The 23,844-nt window shown below is 46.2% G+C and overlaps 1 protein-coding gene across 1 annotated transcript; it reads left to right on the forward strand.

The window, feature by feature from the left end:
- The first annotated feature begins 22,200 nt into the window (after positions 1 to 22,200).
- On the forward strand, positions 22,201 to 23,139 carry LOC128967605 (olfactory receptor 11L1). Its single transcript, XM_054381780.1, has one exon. The coding sequence runs from the start codon at positions 22,201 to 22,203 to the stop codon at positions 23,137 to 23,139; it is 939 nt and encodes a 312-aa protein (XP_054237755.1).
- The last annotated feature ends 705 nt before the right edge of the window (positions 23,140 to 23,844 follow it).

The raw sequence follows: 23,844 nt of genomic DNA on the forward strand, positions 1-23,844 counted from the left end.
AGAAGTTCCACATCATCTGTCTTGGAAAGGAAAGGGCAGGCAGCTTTTCTCTGCATTTGCTTTACTCCCCCTGCACACAGATTCACCTTCAAAAGTCATCTTGTCCAACCCGCCCTGCACTCAGCAGGGACACCTCCAACTAGAGCAGGATGCCCAGGGCCACCTTGAGTCTTGAATATCTCCAGGGGTGGGGCCTCAACCTCTTCAGTTTCTCACCACCTTCACTGTGCAGAACTTCCTCCAAACTAAATTTGCCCTGCTCCAGTTTCAAACCATTACCCCTCATCCTGTTCCCACAGGACCTTCTAAAAAGTCCCTCCCCAACAGGTCCCCATGTAGGTCTCCATCAGATATTGAAATGCAGCTCTAAGGTCTCCCCAGAGCCTTCTCTTCTCCAGGCTGAACAGCCCCAACTATCTCATCCTGCCCCCATAGCAGAGACTCTCCAGCCCTGTGACCATCTTGATGGCCTCCTCTGGACCTGCTCCATCAGGCCCATGTCTCTCTTGTATTGAGGGTCCCATAGCTGGATACAGCAATGCAGGTGAGGTCTCCCCAGAGCAGAGCTCTCTCCATCTCTGGCCACACTGCATTGGCCTTCTGGGCTGCCAGTGCCCATTGCTGGCTCCTGTCCAGCTTCTCATCCACCAGCACCTCCAAGTTCTTCTCTGTAGGGCTGCTCTCAATCCCATCATCCCCAGCCTAGATTGACACTGAGGGTTGTCCCAGACTAGATGCAGGACCTTACACTTGGCCTGCACCTGTTCAGGTGCAGCCTGTCCAGGCCCCTCTGGATGGCAACCATCCTGTCCTTCAGTCTTATCAACCACACCACTGAGCTTGGTGCCATCTGCAGACTTGCTGAGGGTGCCTCAATCTTGCTGTCTGTAGCACTGATGAAGATACTGAACACACCAGCCCCAGAGATCCTCAGGTCATAAGCACATGAGCTACTCCTATTCATCTCAACAATGACCTTTTGTCCTGGAATGATGTGGTTCTACCTGTTTGTAGGCAACCACCCTAGTCATGTCAATTTTATATCAAAACTCACATGGCATTGGATGGGCACATTTCTTCAGAGGCACACCTTTATTGGGTGTAAGAGAAGCAGTTCTGATAAATCTTCCAAAGCACATCACTGTTTCACCCACACTTTTCCACCTTCCCATCCTTGGCTCTCTCTAAACAGTGGCATGATTGTAAGCTGCAGCAGAGGGAAGGAGGAAGCAGTGCTTCATTGACATCTTTTTGAAGTTCTGCCTCTGAGTTTGCTCTATTTTCTCCCTGTTCAAGGATGCTGAGCTAGACAAATCCAAATCCTTCAAGTGGAAATTTTGAAGATTTGGGGAAAGATAATGGTCTCCTGCAACATTCTGGCTGCTAAATTGAATAGATGTTGGGTTTGACAGATGAACTGTTAGATGGATAAAAAAAAACATCTGAATGGCTGTGTCCAAAGAGTTACAGTCAATGGCTCAATGTCAAAGTGGAATCTTCTAGTGAGTGGTGTCCCTCTAATGAATGGTGAGGGTCTTTACTGGGATGAATACTATTTCTATCTGTGCCATTGACAGAGTGCAACTTCAGCAAGCTTGCAGATGACACCAAACTGAGTAATGAAGATCACAGATAACACCGAGCTGAAGGGACCCTGACAGGCTTGAAGCACGGGCTCATGTGAACAAGTTCAACATGACCAAGCACAAAGTCCTGCACCTCAACTGGTGCAGTCCTCAGTATTGATAGTCTGGGAGATAGATGAATGGAGAGCAAATTAGCAGGAAAGGACTTGGGGATACTGCTGGGTAAAAAAATGGATATGAGCTGACAATGTGAACTTGCAGCAAAGAAAACCAAGTGTATGCTGGGCTGCATAAACAGAAACATGGCCTGCAGGTTGAGGGAGGTGGCCCTCTGCTCTTGTGAGATTGCACTTAGGAGTACTGCATTGAGCTGTGGGGTCCCCAGTATGTGGACCTGTTAAAGAGGGACCAGAGGGGGCCACAAAAATGATCAAAGGGCTGGACACTTCTTCTATGAGGAAAAGCTGAGAGAGTTGGAGAAGAGAAGGCTCTGGGGAGACCTTAATAGAGTATTAGTTTTTTTTTTACCAGGGCTTGCAATGACAAGACAAGGGGCAATGGTTTTAAACTGAGATTTAGATAGACAAGTAGGTTTAAGTTGGACATAAAGAAGAAATGTTTTATGATGAGAGTGATGAGATAATGGAAGAGATAGCCCAGAGAAGTTGTGGATGCCCCACTGGAAGCATTCAAGGTCAGTTTGGATGAGGCTTTGAAGCACTTGATCTAGTGGTGTCCACAGCAGGAGGGTAGCGCTAGATTATTTTTACAGTTCTTTTAAACTCAATCCATTCTATGATTTTATGAATCTTTAACCTCATGAAGACGGAACTTCACATTTTAACAGGATAGTGGTGCAACCATCAGTGGCCTGTTCACAAGGAAAATAAAAACTTCTCAACTATGGACAGTATTTCCTGAAGGTGGAACCAAACTAACTCAGCCCCAGGCAAAATGAAAGTAATCAGAACGTTGGGTTTTTTATGACTATCTGCCAGGAAGTGTACTTCCCATTATCTGCCTTTGTTTGTTTGGGGGGGTTTATTGAGCTAATTTGTTCAGGGTCAGATTGGTCTGTTTGCTTTCCCCTCAAGTAGCAGCTCTTGTCAGATGATGAGAGTAATATTCTCTTTAAGACCCTTGGACGGATAAGTAGATAGTCAGTTCTCAGAAGTGATGGTTGTTGAAATCCTTAGTCCAAGCAGTGCACTAAGCTTTAGCACTAGTTATGTAACAGGAGCCCAGCAAACAAAGCCTAGAAACCCTGATTCAGTTTCCCACTCCAAACCCACGAGGTTAAAACAATGATTTCAATAAAATAAAAAGGTACAGAATCTAAAGTCTGAAAAGCAAAAAACACACGAACCTTTTAGCCCAAGAAGGCTGTGACGCACCTCTGATCCTGAAGCTGGCTTCAAATGCACTCGCACCTGGGATGGTACAGTTTTGCTGCAGCTCAAACCTCCAAATAATCTGGATCTTCCCTCTCAGGGTGGGGACATGTGGTGATCTTCTTCTGTTGAACTGACTCATGCATTTTTCAGAATCACCACTAACCCATGAACCATGAAAAGTTCATGACAAGAAGACATCTTTTGATAACTCTGACCTGCTAGGGAGGGTTGGAATACACTTGTCTTGAAGCGGTAAGGGGGTCTTCAGCAGGAGGCTGGCCAGCTTAGTTAAAAGGGCTTTAAATGTTTCCAGAAATACAAGATCTTCCATGAAGTTCTTTCTCATCTCTCATCTCCATATATTGTCTTTTTCAACTTTGCTCTCAATCTCTACATCTTTAAATTAAACATTGTATGGAAAAACATGCAATAGTTTACTGCAGGAAAAGAAAGATTTTTCTCCCTGTTCATCCTGGTGATGTCCTGGAAAGGAGTCTATTACACATCTCTTCCTTTGGAGCTCACCTCTTTTCATATTCCTAACTCTAGATTTAGCCTTTCTTTTGAAGCCTAAATGTGTCCTGGCTGCCTCTGGGATGATTCTTGCATCTGTATGAAACTCTGAATGCCTTGAGCCAGGAGATAACAAGCTGCTCCAAGACAGTCAAAATAATTCTAATAGGCTATTAGGCAATTTGTATTCCCACTGTTACACCTTACAATTCCTTTCATTAGCCATTTTGTTTTGAAGACTGCTATGTAGCTCTGGCTTCATAAGCTGGGACCATAAGCTGCCTTCTAAGTAATGCTGAGACCAAGTGAAATAGATCATCACATCCTGTTTGAAAGGAAGAGACCAATTAAAAGCAGTGATCATTAATACTACATGCATCCCTCACCAGATCATCTGAAATAAGCTTCACATTGCAGATTCTTCTATTGCTTATCTCTTGTCCTAATTGTTGGTGCCTACAATGCCAATAACATGAGACAGCTACTTAATGTACCTGTATCTTAATGTCCCTCTACAGTTTCTACAGAAGTATGGGTACCATAATCTGAACGTCTAAATAGGAAGAAATGGATCCCATCTAAAAGAACCACCCAGCAGTAAAAAGAGGTGACACAGTGTTGTAGTTTGGATTGCACTACACAACAATTTGGAGATTTACCCTGAGGAGTAAATTTACCACACTTACTCAGAATTTGGAAGTAAAATGAAATTACATTTACAAAAGTAGACTAAATATAAAAGTACAGAAGATAATAAACATATACAAAATATATTTACATATATTTACAACAACAGCACAACACCCCTTATACAAATAATTCAGCTCTCTTTCTTCCCCCTGTACAGATCCACACCCTCCCTGGGTGTGCCCAGAGGGCTGTGTAACAGCCAGGTGATTATCTCTACCCCGCTGTACCTTACAAATCCAAACAGAATATCAGCCAGCCAGCATGCAAGTGCAAAGGCAGAGACAGAGAAGCAAAAAGCCAGGAGAGGGAGAGCCCAGAAAGAGAAAAAAAAAAAAAAAAAAAACAAGCTTGTGCTGCAAAAGATAAGAAATTATGCAGACCAATCAGATGAGATAAACTTATCTTTCATTATTCTGTCCAGCCCCTGGAGTCAAATCCTCTTGGAAAACACTTACTCTTATTTTACAATTAGGACACTAGGCTAGGACACTAGCCCTAAATTGTAACACACAGCTTCCACTTCCTATCATATTTCCTCTCTTTGCTTTTTATCAAAAGACTTAGTGCGTGACCTTGACTTTCTGCAACAGAATGTTTTGCTTGGTGTGTCAAAGAGAGCTGCCCCCTTTAGGAGCTGTGGTGTGGCAGTCCTCCATGGGTCTACCACAGTTTGACAAGAATATAAGAGAGATGAGGTGTTTGTGGTGGGAGACAGAACTAATGGCTGATGTTCTTCATTAGTCATCATCTCCTATGAGATGTGCTGCAGGGATATTTATATATCTCTATAAAAATCATACATATTTATATAAATTATAGATTTTATAGAGAGAGATGGTAAAGGAAGATTGAGAAACCTGGGGCTGGAGGACTAGAGACGAGAAGGCTGAGAGGGGATCTTATGAATATCTATCAACATCTGAGGGTGGCTGTCAGGAGGAAGGTTCCAGGCTCTTTTCAGTGGTGTCCTGTGACAGGATAAGGAGTAGTGGGTATAAGCTGGAACTCAGGAGGCTCAAGCTCAACATGAGGAGAATCTTCTTTACTGTGAGGGTGCTGGAGTCCTACAGCAGGCTGCCCAGAGAGGTTGTGAAGTTTCCTTCTCTGGAGACATTCAAAACCCATATGGATGTATTCTGTGTGATCTGCCCTGGGTGACCCTGCTCTGGCAGGGGGCTTGGACTGGATGATCTCTGGAGGTTCCTTCCAACCTCTACCATTCTGTGGTTCTGTGATTATCTCCGTATGCCAAGGAGATGTCTATGCCTCCTCAATGCTGAGCTTACAATCCTTTTCATCTTGCTATTTCTCATGCTGTTAATAATGTAATGTAAAATGTGAGTTATGGTTTGCATTTTAAAGTCAGCTCATTTTGTGTCTTTTATATAACTGAGCACATTTTCAAAATGTTTGCCTTTTAAAAGAGATTTAAACACATTCGACATTGCAATTCATAATACTTAGCTAGACAAGCATCTTGGAAATTTATTCTTTCTCACATAGCATCTTTTAGTCTTTAGCTGCACTTCAGATATTTTTCTCTTAGCCCTGTAAATATTTTTGAATAGAAACACAAAAGAAAAAAACCCTGCTTTTTCTTTCTAGGAAAATGCCATTGTAAGGACTTATCTTAAAGCAGATATGAAATCTGGTATAAAAAAACTTTTGGGGTAAGTATCCTGACTGTGAAAGTAAATTTTGTTTTGATGGCATTAACATTCACCTGGGCTTGGAACCAGCTCATATGTTTTAAAATGTCTTCTGGCCTAGTGGGATGTGTCCCTACCCATGGCAGGGGGCTTGGAAGGGTGAAGTTTAAGGTCCTTTCCAACTCAAACTATTCTATGAATCTATGAATCTATGCCAAGAACTTAAGTTTCCAAATTACTAATCTGAGCTTTTGCAGCTTCATTTAACTCTCAGCAAGGAAGTGAGGACATTTTCACTCTTTATTTTTTGCTTATGAGGAAACTGGCATGAACAAAGGTAAACGTGATGTTTATTAGTGTTTTGTCATTCTAATACAAAGAAAACCATATAAAAATAGATATAATCCTTTAAGGAGTATGTATTTCCCCAAAACTTTCTTCACAATCTCCTTTACCTTTTTATTTGTCAAAGTATAAATTAAGAGACTGATTAGAAGTGTTAAGACAGTGCAGGAAACAGAGAATACTTGAATGCTTTAGATTTTGAAGTGTAGGAGCATATGCACAAGAGCCATAGGCCCATGTATGGGGAATATCCCCATGGTAAGGTGAAAGAAATGAAGAATCATAGAATCACAGAATGGCTCAGGTTGGAAAGGGACCTCAGAGACCCCCTGCCATGGGCAGGGACACCTTTCAATTGGACTTGGCTGCTCAAGGCCTTATCCAGCCTGGCCTTCAACACCTCCAGGCAGGAGGCATCCATAGCCTCTGACCTGTTCCACAGTCTCACCATCCTCACACCAAAGAACTTCTTCCTCAGCTCCAGTCTAACTCTGCTCTGCTTCAGCTTCAAACCATTCTCCCTTGGCTTGTCTCTGGACACCCTCAGGAAAAGTCCCTCTGCAGCCTTCCTGTAGGATCCCTTTTAGCTCTAAGGTCCCCCCAGAGACTTCTCCTCTCCAGGCTGCATACCCCCAGCTCCCTCAGCCTAGCCTGACAGCAGAGCTGCTCCAGCCCTTGGATCATCTCTGGGGCCTCCTCTGGACTCACTCCAACATCTCTGTATCCTTATGATAGGGACACCAGAGCTTCTCATACCATTAAAATTATTGTAACTCAACAATGAAGAAGTGTTTCTGGGGTATATTTTCCTCATATAAGGCAAACACACTATTTCTACTTTATGTCCTGAACTGGTTGATGGGGTCAAGGAGCAGTGTTGTACTCCTGAAATCCATGTGGAATTAGTTCGAGACTTGTTGAGTCACTTGGATATTCACAAGTCCATGGGACCTGATGGGATTCATCCTAGGGTGCTGAAAGAGCTGGCAGATGAGCTGGCCAAGCCTCTCTCCATCATTTTCCACCAGTCCTGGCTCACTGGAGAGCTCCCAGAAGATTGGAAACTGGCCAATGTGACGCCCATCCACAAGAAGGGACGGACAGAAGAACCTGGGAACTACAGGCCTGTCAGCCTGACCTCAGTGCCAGGGAAAATCATGGAGCAGATTGTCTTGGGGGCAATCACTGCGCACCTGAAGGATGGCCAAGGAATCAGGCCCAACCAACATGGATTTAGGAAGGGCAGGTCCTGCCTCATCAACCTGATCTCCTTCTATGATCAGGTGACCAGCCTGGTGGACGTAGGAGAGGCTGTGGATGTAGTCTACCTGGACTTCAGCAAGGCCTTTGACACTGTCCCCCACAGCAAACTCTTGGCCAAACTGGCAGCTTGTGGCTTGGACAGCAGCACTCTGCATTAGCAACACTCGGCTGGAGGGCCGAGCCCAGAGAGTGGTGGTGAATGGTGCCACATCCAGCTGGCAGCCTGTCACTAGTGGTGTCCCCCAGGGATCAGTGCTGGGCCCCATCCTGTTCAATATCTTTACTGATGATCTGGATGAGGGGATTGAGTCCATCATCAGTAAATTTGCAGATGACACCAAGCTAGGAGCAGGTGTTGATCTGTTAGAAGGTAGAAGGGCTCTGCAGAGGGACCTTGACAGGCTGGACAGATAGGCAGTGTCCAACATGATGGCATTCAACAAATCCAAGTGCCGGGTGCTGCACTTTGGCCACAACAACCCCATGCAGAGCTACAGGCTGGGGTCAGAGTGGCTGGAGAGCAGCCAGGTGGAAAGGGACCTGGGGGTACTGGTTGACAGGCGCCTGAACATGAGCCAGCAGTGTGCCCAGGTGGCCAAGAGAGCCAATGGCATCCTGGCCTGCATCAGGAATAGTGTGGCCAGCAGGAGCAGGGAGGTCATTGTACCCCTGTACACAGCACTGGTTAGGCCACACCTTGAGTACTGTGTCCAGTTCTGGGCCCCTCAGTTTAGGAAAGATGTTGAATTGCTGGAGCATGTTCAGAGAAGGGCAACGAGGCTGGTGAGAGGCCTTGAGCACAAGCCCTATGAGGAGAGGCTGAGGGAGCTGGGACTGTTTAGCCTGGAGAAGAGAAGGCTCAGGGGAGACCTCATTGCTGTCTACAACTACCTGAAGGGAGGTTGTAGCCAGGAGGGGTTTGGTCTCTTCTCCCAGGCAGCCAGCACCAGAAGAAGAGGACACAGTCTCAAGCTGTGCCAGGGGAGGTTTAGGCTGGAGGTGAGGAGAAAGTTCTTCACAGAGAGAGTGGTTGGCCATTGGAATGGGCTGCCCAGGGAGGTGGTGGAGTCACCATCCCTAGAGGTGTTCAAGAGGGGATTGGACGTGGCACTTGGTGCGATGGTTTAGATAGTCATGAGGTTTAGGGTGACAGGTTGGACTCGATGATCCTTGAGGTCTCTTCCAACCTTCTTGATTCTATTTGTCATCTCTTGGAAAGGATCTGTCTGCTAAGGAAATAATAGCAAATGTGTTAACTTTCAGTGGTGAATGCATTATTTATAAAAAAATTGATTCTCAAATAAACCTCTGGACACAGCATCAGACTCTTCCAGTTTCTCCATCCCTCCCTCCTTTCCACCCCCTCTCCCATCTTATTCTCTCTCCATCCTGAAATACAAGTTTTAACATGAATTTCCTATACTTTACATAGACAATTACAGCATGAATTGTAGACACTCCAGCCACTCTTCACACTTGCAAACAAGGTTATGTTGTAAGAAAGTACAGAAATATATGAAGATATCACAGATACCAATCCATAGTAACAAGGTATACACAGACTGACATAGATACTATATGAACTCAGACACAAAGATCTGCTTTTCATGAAAAGAGGTATAAAAACTTATATAATCAAAAGCACTGCAATAAAAATTCCACTCAATGCACAGATGTCTTTTAAATAAAAATGTAAACACTCATTTGTATGATCCCACACATACACGTACAAGCCACGCAGAGGAACTCTCCTAAAATACTCGGTCATAGGGGAATACAAACTTGCTCACACATTCACCAGCAGCCTTGAAATTTCTCGATAATACTGTGAGTAAAGGTAGAATTTCCACCTCAAGAATGGAAACCATAATGAATACTCTGTTATTACAACCTGATTAATCATAGAATCACAGATTGGCTCAGAGATCACCTACTCCAACCTTCCTGCCTGGGCTGGGACACTTCTCAACTAGACTCAGCTGCTCAAAGCCTCATGCAGCCTAGCCTTGAACACCCCCAGGGAAGAGGCTAAGCTCCAGTCTAACCCTGCTTTCCATAAGCTTCAAACCATTCCCCCTTGGCCTATCTGGACACCCTCATGAAAAGTCCTTCTGCAGCCTTTCTGTAGGATCCCTCCAGGTACTGGAAGGTTGCTCTTAGGTCCCCCTGGAGTCTTCTCTTCTCCAGGCTCAACACGCCCAGCTCCCTCAGCCTAGCCCCATAGCAGAGGTGCTCCAGCCCTTGGATCATCCTTGTGGCCTCCTCTGGACTCACTCCAACAGCTCTGTGTCCTTCTTATGATTAAGACCAACGTAGCTCCTAAAAATAAATTCCATTTCCAATATCCACAATGAGAGTGATGCACATGTCAGCAGTGTTTAGTTACTTACATATGAACCAATGAGCACATCACTGAGTAGCTCTTACAGAGCTGTTTTCCAAGAACTTACGCAGTGATAGGTTTCAGTCTGCATCCAAGTCCTTGTCTCAGACTGCATACATCTGGTAAGTTACATTTTTCAGGTGTGAGTGGTTGGCCATTGGAATGGGCTGCCCAGGGAGGTGGTGGAGTCACCATCCCTAGAGGTGTTCAAGAGGGGATTGGACGTGGCACTTGGTGCGATGGTTTAGATAGTCATGAGGTTTAGGGTGACAAGTTGGACTCGATGATCTTTGTGGTCTCTTCCAGCCTTCTTGATTCTATGATTCTATGATTCTAAGGTGAGGACTTGGGGAATGAAGTCCCTTCCATCGTAAAAGATGATCAGGTTTGAGATTACTTGAGGAACCTAAACATACGCAAGTCTATGAGAATCAGTGAGATGCATCTTAGGCCCTGGGAACTAGCAAAAACATCCTCACCTCCAGGGACAGTAAATTTGTAACTTCCTCTTGGAAGTTATGTTTCTCATCCTGGAGGAGAGAAGGCTCCAGAGAGGCCTTCCTGTAGCCTGGCAAGACTTAGCAGAACGCTTTTAAGAAGCATGGAGGCAGACAATTTAACAATATCTGCAATGACAGGACAAGGGGCAATGGTTTTAAAGTGTAAGAGTAGAAGTTCATACTGGACATAATACAGCAATGTTTTACTGTGAGAGTTGTCCAGACAAGTTGGGGATGCCCCATCACTGAAAGTTTTCAAAGTCAAGTTGGATGGGGTTTGAGTAACTTGATCCAGTGAAAGATGTTCCTGCCCATAGCAGCAAGGGTGAACAAGGTGATCTTTGATGGTCCTTTCCAACCCAAACCATGCTGTGGTTTTATGATACAGCAGACAATTCTGCTGCCAGATGACTGTGACAGACTGCAGAGAAAGGTTGACAGGAATCTTGGACATTTCAATAAAGAGAAAAACAAAGTCCTGTATTGAGGAACACGATCCTCATGCACCAATACACAGTGGGAGCTCACCAACTGGAAAACAGCTTGACAAAAAGGGACCTGGGAATCCAAATTAAAGAAGGCCAACAGGACCCAGTGTTGCATTAGGAAGAGCATTGTCAACATGTTGAAGTCACTTGCCCCTTCTAAGCATCTCAGTAGAAGAAAGACACTGGACCAGAGTAAGTCCATTGAAAGTCCATAGAGATGAGGAGAATTGGAGCATCGGAGCATCTCTCATGTGAGGGAAGGTTGAGAGTGCCCTTTGTTGCTCACTGTGCTGAGACAGGCCTGCTTCCAGGTGCTGACCCTGCCATGACCCATCCTCCCCTCTTTCCCTCAGAGGAGAGCTGTGGGATCCTCTATCAGCTGCTGTTAGAAGCTCCCTCAGCACCAGGGGAATTACCATTCCTTCTGGGAATCCCTTTGGCCTGGTGGCAGGATCAGGGCCGTGTCTGATTTCCTCTGCCCTCCATCTAATCCTAACCCCAACCCCAACTCTAGCTCTAACCCCAATCCTCAACTGAAAGAAAAAGAAAAGGGCAAGAGGAAAGGGAAGGGGGAGAGGGAAGGGAAGAAAAAGAAAGGGAGCATGGAAAGCAAAGCGTATCTTCCTAAGGGTTATTGGTTGGTCTTTGGTTTATAAGTGGGTGAAGCTATTTGTGTCATAGCTTTTTCCAGTCTCTGAACTCTGTAAATTGTGTCAAAATTGCCATAAGCATCCTGGAAGAATTCATGACCCAATATAACCTGTAAATAATTCTATCAGTTTTGTACATAGCTTTGGGGTGGGGGTTTTGGGAAAATAAAAATAACTATATTTTATAATTCCCACTTCATTAATTTAACCCAAACTAATACACCCACACAGAATATATTGGAAAATTAAATGGAAGGTGCTATTAATAACTACAGTGCAAAGCAGTGTAAAAGCATATGAAATACATAACAATCCATCAAGACAAAGCCTTCTTCAAACCACTAAATCAGACAACCCCGCCAGTACTCCTTTTCTCCCCACACCTGGGCCCCAGTGTTCTTTCTTCCCCTCCCATTGCTAGGCTAGTTCAGGGCTGGCTAGACCCAAACTGCCCCTGCCCCTTTTTACTCCCTCCCCGAGGCCCATCAAGGCTATGCTGCCTAAGCCATGACTGCACAGTAAGAAATACCAGGAGATAGGAGAGTGGTGCCTCCCTGGGAAGAGAGAGGGAAGAAAGAGGAAAGAGCAGGCTTTGCTACTAGCTTAAATAAAGATAACAGAATTATGGGAAAGAAATACCAAAATTATTACAATTTCCTGTCCCCTCCTGGACCCATCTGGACCTCCTGGGGATCCTCTCTATGGTTTCTTAAAGACATAAGCCTCAACCCATGACACCAGTAAGAAAGCATGTTCAGGACTGCTGAGGGGCAGACAGGGTTCTTCTGCTCTAGAGCCTTAAATTCTTAACAAAGAACAATGCTGCTCAGCTCATTGTTGAGAAGGACACTCAGGGTACTTCCTATCCCTAGAAGAAAAAGCAAACCAACCAAGCCAAACCTAACCCAACAAGACCTACATCAGCCTCATCCAACCCAGCATGGTGCAACACAACCAACCAAATAAAAACTCAAACAATACCATTCTAAACTAAATCAGGTTGAATTAAACTGCTTAAGACACAAAATGTTTTCCCTTTGTAAGTCTTCTCTGCTTTTTAATGCAAAAGGGCTAGGGTCTGAGTCTCTGTCTCTGCCATCTCCCTTTTTCCAGCACCACCCTCCAATTCTGTGCCTCACCGTGCCAAGAATGATGCTGTAAAAGCAGGGAGAATTGGGGTACATCCTAAATGTGCACAAGGGCACATAGAATGGGAAACCAGCGGGACAAACATGAAATCTGTGCACTGTCCAGAGATTTAATGTCTTTGGGACTGAGAAGACATGGTGGGGATCATTCCCATGACTGGTGTGCTGCAGTGGAGGGAAACAAGCATTTCAAGAAAGATAGTATGGGAAGACACAGAGGAGGGGATCCACTCTGTGTAAAGAAGTGGCTTTCATGTGTGTCATTTTGCTCTGCTACTGATGATGAACTGGTTGAGAGTTTCTGAGTACAGACCAAAAGACAGATCAGCACAGGTGGTAGGGGTCCTCTAGAGATCACCTGATGGAGAAGAGGCCTTCTTGAGGCAGCTGATGAAAGCCTCTCAGTGCAAGCATCTACTGTAATGTATTAAAGACTATTCAGTCTGGAGAAGACTGTTCAGTCTAGAGAAGAGGAGGCTGAGGGGAAACCTACAGCTCCCTGAAGGAAGGTTGGAGTGAGGAGGGGGCAGCCTCTTCTTCTTGGTGACAAGGGTCAGGACCAGAAGAAATGGTTCCAAGCTGCACCAGGGAAGGTTCAGGCTGGCTCTCAGGAAATGTCTCTGCTCTGGAAAGGCCCTCAGACACTGGAACAGGCTGCCCAGGGCAGTGCTGGAGTCCCCATCCCTGGGGGTGTTCCAGCAGCTGTGAAGCTGGCGTTTAGGGACATGGTTCAGTGTTGACCCTTCAGTGCTGGGTTGAAGGTTGGACTGGATATCTGGGAGATGTCTTTCAGCCAGATATGTCCCATGATTCTATGATTTCCTGATGCATGTGGCTGAGAAAGCAAACCAGAAAAATCCTCTATTGGGCCTTTGATGCACAGACTAGGAGGCAGTGATTGAAGATAAGATGACTGAGGGTGGCCTTGGCAGAAGTGAGAATGAAACTGTGGAGTTAGACTGAGAGCAGTGTGGAAGTCCAAAAGCAAAATTGCAATGCCTCAACACAGAAGGGCAGCAACCCCCTAAGGAGGGCAAAGGGGCCCAGGAGAGCTGCTGGATCTTCAAGGACAGCCTCCACAGAGCACAAGATATATCCATTTCAACATGCAGAAAATTGAGCAAGCATAAGGCCTGCATGGATGTATGTGGCCCTCCTGAATGAAGTGGGTCAGGAAAAGGAAGTACACAGAGGTGGAATCATGAGAGAGCTACATCAGGGGACTGTGAAGGCAACTGCTCACACATGAAGAAATGGATTAATGCAAGCCAAAAATCACAGTGCGGCAAGCCAAGGCTCATGTGAGAGCAAAGGGACTCTTGGAAGCAATTTCTCTTGGTTTTGCTGACATGGGCCCTCCACAGGTGCTGTTAGCAGAATCAGGAGCCTCTAATCACAGGACATGCCTTCAGGCAAGGTAGAAAGTCACATTATGGCTTTTGGGGACTGGCAGAGGAGTAAGGGGTCACGTGGGATCCCCACTTGTGATAAGGGGGAGTTACCACAAAGACTCATGGAGAGATGGGGGGGTCAGGGTTTGAGGGAGTTGAGTGTAAGGTCCCTGCTGTGGATTATCACCATGTTGTGTGTTATCTTCCCACTACTCTTGTTATTTGTTTTGGTTCTGTTTTACATACATGAGTTATGAATTAAAGCCAAAGCATGAAAATCTTCCTGCCCTGTTGTAAGGACAGTGGTGGGATGGGAAGAAGGAGAAAGGAAAATATTTTTTCTCTGGAAAGGTAATGTGGCTAACTGTGTTTGGACAAAAAGATTAGATAGTCAGGGGTTGTGGAACACCTCTTCTTTCTTGACAATCCCCATGATGATGACCACCTTCCTCCTTGGAGACTCATGTCTGAGTTCAGAATTTTCTCTCTTCTTTGGTGGTACTTACATGAGAGGAGAGGAGATAAAAATCAGATGGGCAGGAAAGCTACAAGCACATAACATCCCATTAAAGCTCACTGGTTTCCAGATGGACAGTGGGGGACAACAGGACCAACATACAAGGAGCACTCTATGCCAGGTTCTCAAAACAGGCCTGCACATTCCCTTCCTCCAGGGAAGGAACAGGCCTCAACCAGGTGGTCAAGTCCACCCATTTGGCATGAAGAGGAAAATTCCATGTGCCCACTCACATACTTAAATGCACTTTCTTCCACAGCCTGTTTTTTTCCTCACTGTCCTCTTCCACCAGACACAGGCTTGTGAGTAGTTCTGGTCTTTGGCAGCAGCAGTTGTGTTGTCAATGAGCAGCTCATGCAGGAGAGCTGAAGCAGTCACTTGATGATTTGAGATTATCTCCAAGTTCAAGAAAGCAACAGAGTTTTGAACCAGGACTTCATGGACAAACAGGATGTCTGCTCCTTTGGACCACACCTCATCTGAGAGAAGCATTACAGCTGGCAGGACAGCTCTGTACAAAAAAAATTCCCTATCATTTGGTACACAACATTTCTGTGGCCTGTATGACCTGGCTCTTGGGACAGATCAATGACAGTGATAGCTGTGAAGAACTATTCCCTTCATAATATAGTCACAGCAGCACAACTTGGACAGGGTTCTTCCTGGGCCTGAGAGTCCTTTCACTGGTTAAACCAAACCTCCCTGCTCCAGTTCTATGCCCTCAGAACACTCAGGGAGGCACAGGGCATGGTGCAGGACAAAGAGGTCCTGCCCTCTCCATCGACATGCCCCTAAAGGAACCCTGACACTTTTCCACAGACTGTCTCACCACTTCTACCTTTTTCTTATCACTGTGGAAAATAGGTGGGAGATAAAGCAGAAGACCATTGCAAAGAGACTGACCTGAACAGGGCCAGGGATGAGGCAAGGGCAACATAAAAGGGCTGAGCAGGAGTCTGTGCATTGAACTGCAGGGAGAATCACCCGCTCTGTGGAAGGTGTTACCTAGGGGAAAATTTCAGTCCTTGAGGAAACTAATCTAGTGGGAGGGATCCCTACCCAGGGAGGGGGGGTCAGAACTGGATAATAATTCAAAACCCCAAAATTCTACTAATCCATGAATTTATGAATAAAACACCCCAGCCCCATAGAAGACATTGCCCAGGAGAAAACTTCAGTTTCAGAAAGGAGCACGGGGAGCCTCAGGCTGTGATGCAGCATTTCTTTAATGAGAACAGAAAGGGTGCATATGGAGGGGGTGGTGGGGGAAGAAAGAGGTGCCATGAAACACAAAATGTGTCCTTTGAGGTGCAGCAGCCATTATGTTGTTCCCTCAGGCCACAGGACATTGTTGTCCATCTTTTCTCAGCTGCTCGCAGAGACACTCGGTGATGTGCTGGCCATGCTCATTCCTGGAGCACAGCCACCACCATCAGAGGTCCTCCACACCTCACACTGCCCTTCAGCCCCTGAGGAATTCAGCACCTCAAGTCATCTTCAGCTGTTTACAGCTCAGGCATTTGGGCTTGGCAGCAGGGACTCATAGGCAGTGGCTGGCAGGGCTCTTCACGACCCATCCTCTGCCCTGGTCTTGCAGTCTTTGGCCTTCCTGGACCCTCAAAGGAAAGCATTTCCGTCTGGCCCTGAGTCCACCAAAGCTCCTGGGAGCTCTGCTTCTCCTGCCCTTACCATATCCCACAAAGGCTGTTGGCCTCTGGCATGAGCATAGGAGAAAAACAAATCCATTTTGGGTCAGATCAGCTTCAGGCAAGGAGTCATCAGGCTCTTTGAACATCTCTCATGCCTATGATAGATGTGGTTTTCAGCAAACAAGGAACCCTCCGAGCTGAACTCATTTGCCTGTTGGGAAGAAGAAAAGCAAAGGTGACATCCTTTAAGAAGACATCCAAGAGTGGACCTTCCTGATGAGCATGAGCAGCTCAGCTCTTTGATGTGCTGCTGATGTCTGAATGACTGAGCAGAGGGTGAGCCACAAGGACTGCTGAACAGTGTGATCATCACAGAGGTCACTAAATGTCTATTGAATCAGAGAATATTTGGGGCTGAAACTCTCTCAGACTTTCCTCCCTGCAGATGTGTTCCATCCCTCTGGTCATTTTTGTGGCCTCTGCACCTCTTCCAGCAGATCCATACCTTCTCTGTGATGAGAAGTCCAGAGCCAGATGCAGGCCTCCAGGTGAGGTCTCACTAGAATGGAGCAGAGAGGAAGAATCACCTCCCCTGACCTGCTGAACATGCTGCTTTTGGTGCAGCCTGGGGTTCTTTGACGTTTCTGAGCTGCCAGTGGACATTGCCAGCTCACACCCTGCTTTTCCCTCTGGATGTCATCCCATCCTTCAGGCATGTCAACTGTACCGCTCAGCTTGGTGTCACCTCTAAATTTGCTGAAGGTGCACTGGTTCCTACTGTCTATGTCCCTGAGGAAGTAAATATGAATCATGACAAAGATGTCAACAGGTGCAGGCTCAGGCACGCCGGCTGCAGACATGGGGACACGTTGGGAAACCGAGACAAACCTAACCCAACCAAAGCCGATTCAGCCCCCTCCAACCCTGCACAGTGCAACCAAGCCCAACCATCCCAAACACACCAAACACAAACTCAAGCAATACCATTTGAAACCAAACCAACCCAACTCAGGCCACAAAACACATCTCCCCTTTGTGACTTTTCTCTGGAAGGAAGCATTCAGCTTTTTGATGCAAAATGCCAGGGTCTGAACGCTGAGTGAGCTTTTGCCTTCCCCTGGGCTCTAGCTGTTATGCCCTTGAGGCATGCAGAACAGAAAAAGAGTAGGGACAGGACACTAAATGTCAGAAAGGCGGGATATTAGAAGATCCTCTTCTTAGAGCAGGAGAGCTCTCATTTCTGATATTCAGGAAGTCAGGCAGGGGAGGCAGGAGGCCACCTTGGTGAAGCCAAGACCTCCTAGCCAAACTAAAACACCAAACCAAACTGCATTGGCAGTGCAGGCAGCGATACACATCCTGGAGAGATTGTAGGGAAATGTGCTAGATTGTAGGGGGTGCAAGAAGGGGATCAGGAAAGCCAAGGCACAGCTGGAAGTGAACGGGCCAAGGATGTGACAATAAGAGAAGTCTTTCCTCAGGTGCATGGGACAGCAAAGGAAGAGGAAAGAAACTGTACCTCTTGCTGAGTGAGACAGGAGACCTGGCTGTAACCACGTGGAGAAGGCAGAGCTACTCAGCAACCCTTCTGAGTGACTCTTCACCTCCAAAGGCAGGTCTGGGAGAACAAAGATGTGGTCAACAGCTCCATGTCCTGGTGCAGACAGGTGACGAGTGATGTTCCTCATGGGTCTTTGGACCAGTATTGTTTAACACCTTTGCAGGCACAAGAAAGACTGAGGGCATGCTCAGCAAGTTTGTGGATGACACCGAGCAGTATGATGTGGTTGATACTCTAGAGGGAAGGGGTTGTCATCAGAGGCACCTTGACAGGTTAGCAAAGAGGACTCCTGAAAATCGCATGAAGATCAATATGGGGAAGTGCAAGGTCCTACACCTGGCTCAGGGCAATCTCAAGCACAGACACTTGCTGGGCCATGAGTGGATTGAGAGCAGCTGTGCATGCCTCCTCACTGGAAGTGTTCATGACCAGGCTGGATGGGCCCTTGAGCAACATGATCTAGTGGAACATGTCTCTGCCTTCCAACCCAAACTATTCAATGACTCTTTGTGGGCTCTTGTAGCTGTCACCGAGTGTCTCTGCGTGCAGCTGAGAAAAGATGGACAACAATGTCCTGTGGCCTGAGGGAACAACATAATGGCTGCTGCACCTCAAAGGACACATTTTGTGTTTCATGGCAGCAAAACCAGCCAGATGAAAGGGCAGAAGATGAGATCACCCAGGAGAGCTTTGAAAGCAAATGCTGCTGGTTTCCAAAGGGCTTCCTGCAGCAAGAATGCCTGCGGTACCCCGAGGCTTGGAGACAGGGTATAAAAGGCCACCTGTCTGCAGGCCTTGCCATGCACTGCCCTGCTGCCATCTCCTCAGTCAGCGAGGTAAGTCTGAAAGGCAGCTGGCCTCTTCCTGCAGGCACTCTTGTTGGACTGAGTGGTGGTCTTGCTCAGGCCTCTGCCTTCTGTGGATGCCCTGCTCTGTGTTTCAGCTCAGCCTCCCCAGCCCAGAGATGTCTTGCTACAGACCCTGCCTGCCTTTTGCCTGCAGCCCAGCTCCCCTTGCCAACAGCTGCAACGAGCCTTGTGTCCTGCGCTGTGCTGACTCCACCACCGTCATCGAACCCTCCCCGGTGGTAGTGACCCTGCCGGGCCCCATCCTCACCTCTTTCCCCCAGAGCACAGCCGTGGGGTCCTCTCTGTCAGCTGCTGTTGGCAGCAACCTGAGTGCTGGGGGGGTTCCCATCTCCTCTGGGGGCTCCCTTGGCTTTGGCAGGTTTGCAGGTCTTGGCAGTGGGCTGTGTGGGCCCCCGCATGCTGGCAACCCGTGCTGGTAGGGCCAGTGCATCGCTCCTCTTGGCAGCCACAGCCAGCAACGCAGAAACCACATCTGGAGCCAGCACGGGGCAGCTGCCTCTGCTTGCCCAGACCGCTGGCCTCCTGTCTCTTCCCTGAATGCAAGGCAGCCTTGTGCCACCCCTTCACATAGTGCCCTCCTTGCTTTCTTCTTACTCTGCTTTCCTTGCTACTGCCTGCTGGCCCCCTCATCCTCTCCTCCAGGATTCCTAGCTTTTCCCCTTGGCCAGCTGTCCTTGTTGTAGGTGACAGAGGGCTCTCCCTGGCCGCAGCTGCAGTGCGGGGAAAGGAGCACTCTGAAGGTGTCTTGCACCCCCTGCAAAGGGAGATGTCCTCTTGTCCTGCGGAGCCCTCGGCCTCTTTCTTCCCACACTGCCCCCTCCATATGCACTCTTTCTGTTCTCATTAAAGAAATGCTGCATCCCAGCCTGAGGCTCCCCATGTTCCTTTCTGAAACTGAAGTTTTCTCCTAGGCAACACCTTCCACAGAGCAGGTGATTCTCCCTGCAGTTCAATGCACAGACTCCTGCTCAGCCCTTTTACATTGCCCTTGCCTCATCCCTGGCCCTGTTCAGGTCAGTCTCTTTGCAATGGTCTTCTGCTTCATCTCCCACCAAGTTTCCACGGTGGTCAGAAAAGGGTAGAAGTGGTGAGACAGTCTGTGGAAAAGTGTCAGGGTTCCTTTGGGGGCATGTCGATGGAGAAGGCAGGACCTCTTTGTTCTGCACCATGCCCTGTGCCTCACTGAGTGTTCTGAAGGCATAGAGCTGGAGCAGGGAGGTTTGGTTTAACCAGTGAAAGGACTCTCAGGCCCAGGAAGAACCCTGTCCATGAGGTGCTGCACCTAATTTAGCAAAAATTAAGAAGGAAATTACTGGGAATTGTCAGAATTGATACAACTGGTGGTAAATCATGCCTGATCAACCTTATAGCTTTGTAGGAGAACATTCCGGATTTCACAGGCAGCAGTAGATATCATTTAACTCAACTCTAGAAAGGCTTTCAGTACTGTTTCCCATGATACAGTGTACACAGTTTTGGACTGCCTAGGGAAGTGGACAATGAGAAGAGTAAAAAAACTGTTCAATTCTTCATCTTAGGTGCTGATTGTTAGCAGGTAGGACTGTGCCTGAAAGCCAGTAACACAGTTCTATGTTTTACTCTTTCACAGACTGAAATGAAATATCATAAATAGGAAATAAGTAGCAAGAAGGGGTGGTTAACACTTCCTCCCCTCCCCTCCCACTTTATTCCTATTCTGTTTGCGAAGGCAATGAAAAGTTATTAAAAATACTCTTGGAATTCCATCCAGGGTGATAAGGTCCCAGACTGAAATCTTTAACATATTTCTGTGTGCTTTGAAAGAAAAATAACTTTATTTTTTAAACAGAATTTGAGTTTAAAATTATTTGAGCTGCTACATATTAGCTACTTTTTTTTTTTTTCCCCAGCAAGCAATTTGGTTAGCTGAAGGACCTGTAATGTCTCTGGTGAGTTTTGGATGCAGTTTTTCCAGAGGGTTTCTTCTCTTACTAACAAGTTCTTCGTTGCAGATGTGTCATCAGTCTGGTGTTGCTAGGGTGCCCCAGGGAGTGTCTCCACACATGGGATTGCTCCCCAGAGATCCTCCATATTTAAAATCAATGCTCAGAGCAGTTCAGTCTTTCTCTGTGTCTGTCTGACTTCACGACAATCAAGACTGACCATGAGGCAGCTCAGTCTGTAAAAGCTTCTATCCAATGTGATGTTGTAGTCAGCATTTCAGAGTTTAGTAATAAGACACAAACTACAGAGTAAAGGACGATTAATCTCAACAGGTAACTATTTTTCTGGTTTTAATTGTGTCTCAACCTGAAAAATGTAACTTACCAGATGTACGCAGTCTGAGACAAGGACTTGGATGCAGACTGAAACCTAGCACTGCGTAAGTTCTTGGAAAACAGCTCTGTAAGAGCTACTCAGTGATGTGCTCATTGGTTCATATGTAAGTAACTAAACACTGCTGACATGTGCATCACTCTCATTGTGGATATTGGAAATGGAATTTATTTTTAGGAGCTACGTTGGTCTTAATCATAAGAAGGACACAGAGCTGTTGGAGTGAGTCCAGAGGAGGCCACAAGGATGATCCAAGGGCTGGAGCACCTCTGCTATGGGGCTAGGCTGAGGGAGCTGGGCGTGTTGAGCCTGGAGAAGAGAAGACTCCAGGGGGACCTAAGAGCAACCTTCCAGTACCTGGAGGGATCCTACAGAAAGGCTGCAGAAGGACTTTTCATGAGGGTGTCCAGATAGGCCAAGGGGGAATGGTTTGAAGCTTATGGAAAGCAGGGTTAGACTGGAGCTTAGCCTCTTCCCTGGGGGTGTTCAAGGCTAGGCTGCATGAGGCTTTGAGCAGCTGAGTCTAGTTGAGAAGTGTCCCAGCCCAGGCAGGAAGGTTGGAGTAGGTGATCTCTGAGCCAATCTGTGATTCTATGATTAATCAGGTTGTAATAACAGAGTATTCATTATGGTTTCCATTCTTGAGGTGGAAATTCTACCTTTACTCACAGTATTATCGAGAAATTTCAAGGCTGCTGGTGAATGTGTGAGCAAGTTTGTATTCCCCTATGACCGAGTATTTTAGGAGAGTTCCTCTGCGTGGCTTGTACGTGTATGTGTGGGATCATACAAATGAGTGTTTACATTTTTATTTAAAAGACATCTGTGCATTGAGTGGAATTTTTATTGCAGTGCTTTTGATTATATAAGTTTTTATACCTCTTTTCATGAAAAGCAGATCTTTGTGTCTGAGTTCATATAGTATCTATGTCAGTCTGTGTATACCTTGTTACTATGGATTGGTATCTGTGATATCTTCATATATTTCTGTACTTTCTTACAACATAACCTTGTTTGCAAGTGTGAAGAGTGGCTGGAGTGTCTACAATTCATGCTGTAATTGTCTATGTAAAGTATAGGAAATTCATGTTAAAACTTGTATTTCAGGATGGAGAGAGAATAAGATGGGAGAGGGGGTGGAAAGGAGGGAGGGATGGAGAAACTGGAAGAGTCTGATGCTGTGTCCAGAGGTTTATTTGAGAATCAATTTTTTTATAAATAGTGCATTCACCACTGAAAGTTAACATATTTGCTATTATTTCCTTAGCAGACAGATCCTTTCCAAGAGATGACAAATGTCACATCAGTACTGGAATTCAAGCTACTGGGCTTCAGTAGCAACCCTTGCTGCCAGATTCTGCTATTCACAGTGTTTTTAGTTATTTATACTTTCACCATCCTAGGAAACATCATGATCATTTCAGTGGTGACACTGGAGCCACAACTTCATTCACCCATGTACAGATTTCTCAAGAACCTCTCTTTCCTTGAGATCTGTTACACCACCACAGTTGTACCCAAGATGCTGGCCAATCTACTGGCAAAGAGGAAGAGCATCTCTTTCTCAGGATGCATGGCACAGCTTTATTACTTTGTGTCCCTGGGAGCCACTGAGTGCTACCTCTTGGCAGCGATGGCATACGACCGGTTCCTTGCGGTCTGTGAACCCCTGCACTATGCTGTTGCCATGACTCCCGAGACCTACAGACGTCTGGCTGTGGGGTCCTGGGTCAGTGGTGTTCTCACTGGTTTTCTGCCCTGTCAGATGGTCTCCAGACTGAATTTCTGCAGTTACAATCTCATCGATCACTTCTTCTGTGACATCTCTCCACTGTTGAAGCTTTCATGCTCAGACACCACTGTCACAGAAGCTGTCATCTTCATTCTCTCTCTCCTAGTCCTTTCCAGCTGCTTTCTGTTCACTCTTCTCTCATACATATTTATAATTCTTAGTATCCTCAAGATACCCTCAGCTTCTGGAAAGAGAATGACCTTCTCCACCTGCAGCTCACACCTCATGGTAGTGACTATGTACTATGGTACCATGATTTCCATGTATGTCCGTCCAGTCCACAACCTGTCCTCACAGCTCAATAAGGCTGTATCTGTGCTCTACACAGTGGTCACCCCCCTTCTGAACCCAGTCATCTACAGCATGAGAAACAAAGGATTCAAGAAGGCCTTGGAAAAAATACTCCTCAGACACCACCGTCTTCATTATTTGTAAGCTGGAAGCGCTTCAGAAGTGACTCTTGTTGATATTTAGGCACTTGGCTGCATTCTGACTACAGAAAAGGTTCTCACCACAAGCATGAGCAACTGCAGCAGTTGCTGCTCCTTCTCTGTTAAAACAGTAATTCAAGGATATCATTACTGTGAACTGAAACAAGTCCTGGGCTATGAAATGTTCCACTTTCCTCGTTTTCTTCTTTTCCCTCTTCCCTTCTCTCTGCCCATCCTTTACTTCTCTTTTGATTACTATTATAATTGCTATCTGAACTGCACTTTCTTGCTTGTCAGTGCACAGACACAAGTGCACGTGAATATTGGAACACTAATACAAGATTTTAAATTTACACATTACTTAGGTATTTTCTTGCTTGTAGACTTTCCCCTTCATTTGCTTGGTCAGGTATTTTAGCTCACAGCTTCAGAATAGATGTTAATTTATATTTCTCACACTTCATTTGCAGCAAGCAAAACCAATCTTTTAGACTAGACTAGACTAGACTAGACTAGACTAGACTAGACTAGACTAGACTAGAATAGAATAGAATCAAGGCGACTGGAAGAGACCTCAAAGGATCATCGAGTCCAACCTGTCACCCTAAACCTCATGACTATCTAAACCATCGCACCAAGTGCCACGTCCAATCCCCTCTTGAACACCTCTAGGGATGGTGACTCCACCACCTCCCTGGGCAGCCCATTC

The sequence above is a fragment of the Indicator indicator genome, chromosome 6, assembly GCF_027791375.1.
Source record: "Indicator indicator isolate 239-I01 chromosome 6, UM_Iind_1.1, whole genome shotgun sequence".
NCBI classification, from domain to species: domain Eukaryota; kingdom Metazoa; phylum Chordata; class Aves; order Piciformes; family Indicatoridae; genus Indicator; species Indicator indicator.

Bases quoted from the DNA above. Each gene is read 5' to 3' on its own strand.
- LOC128967605 (XM_054381780.1), top strand. From the start codon at position 22,201: ATGACAAATGTCACATCAGTACTGGAATTCAAGCTACTGGGCTTCAGT.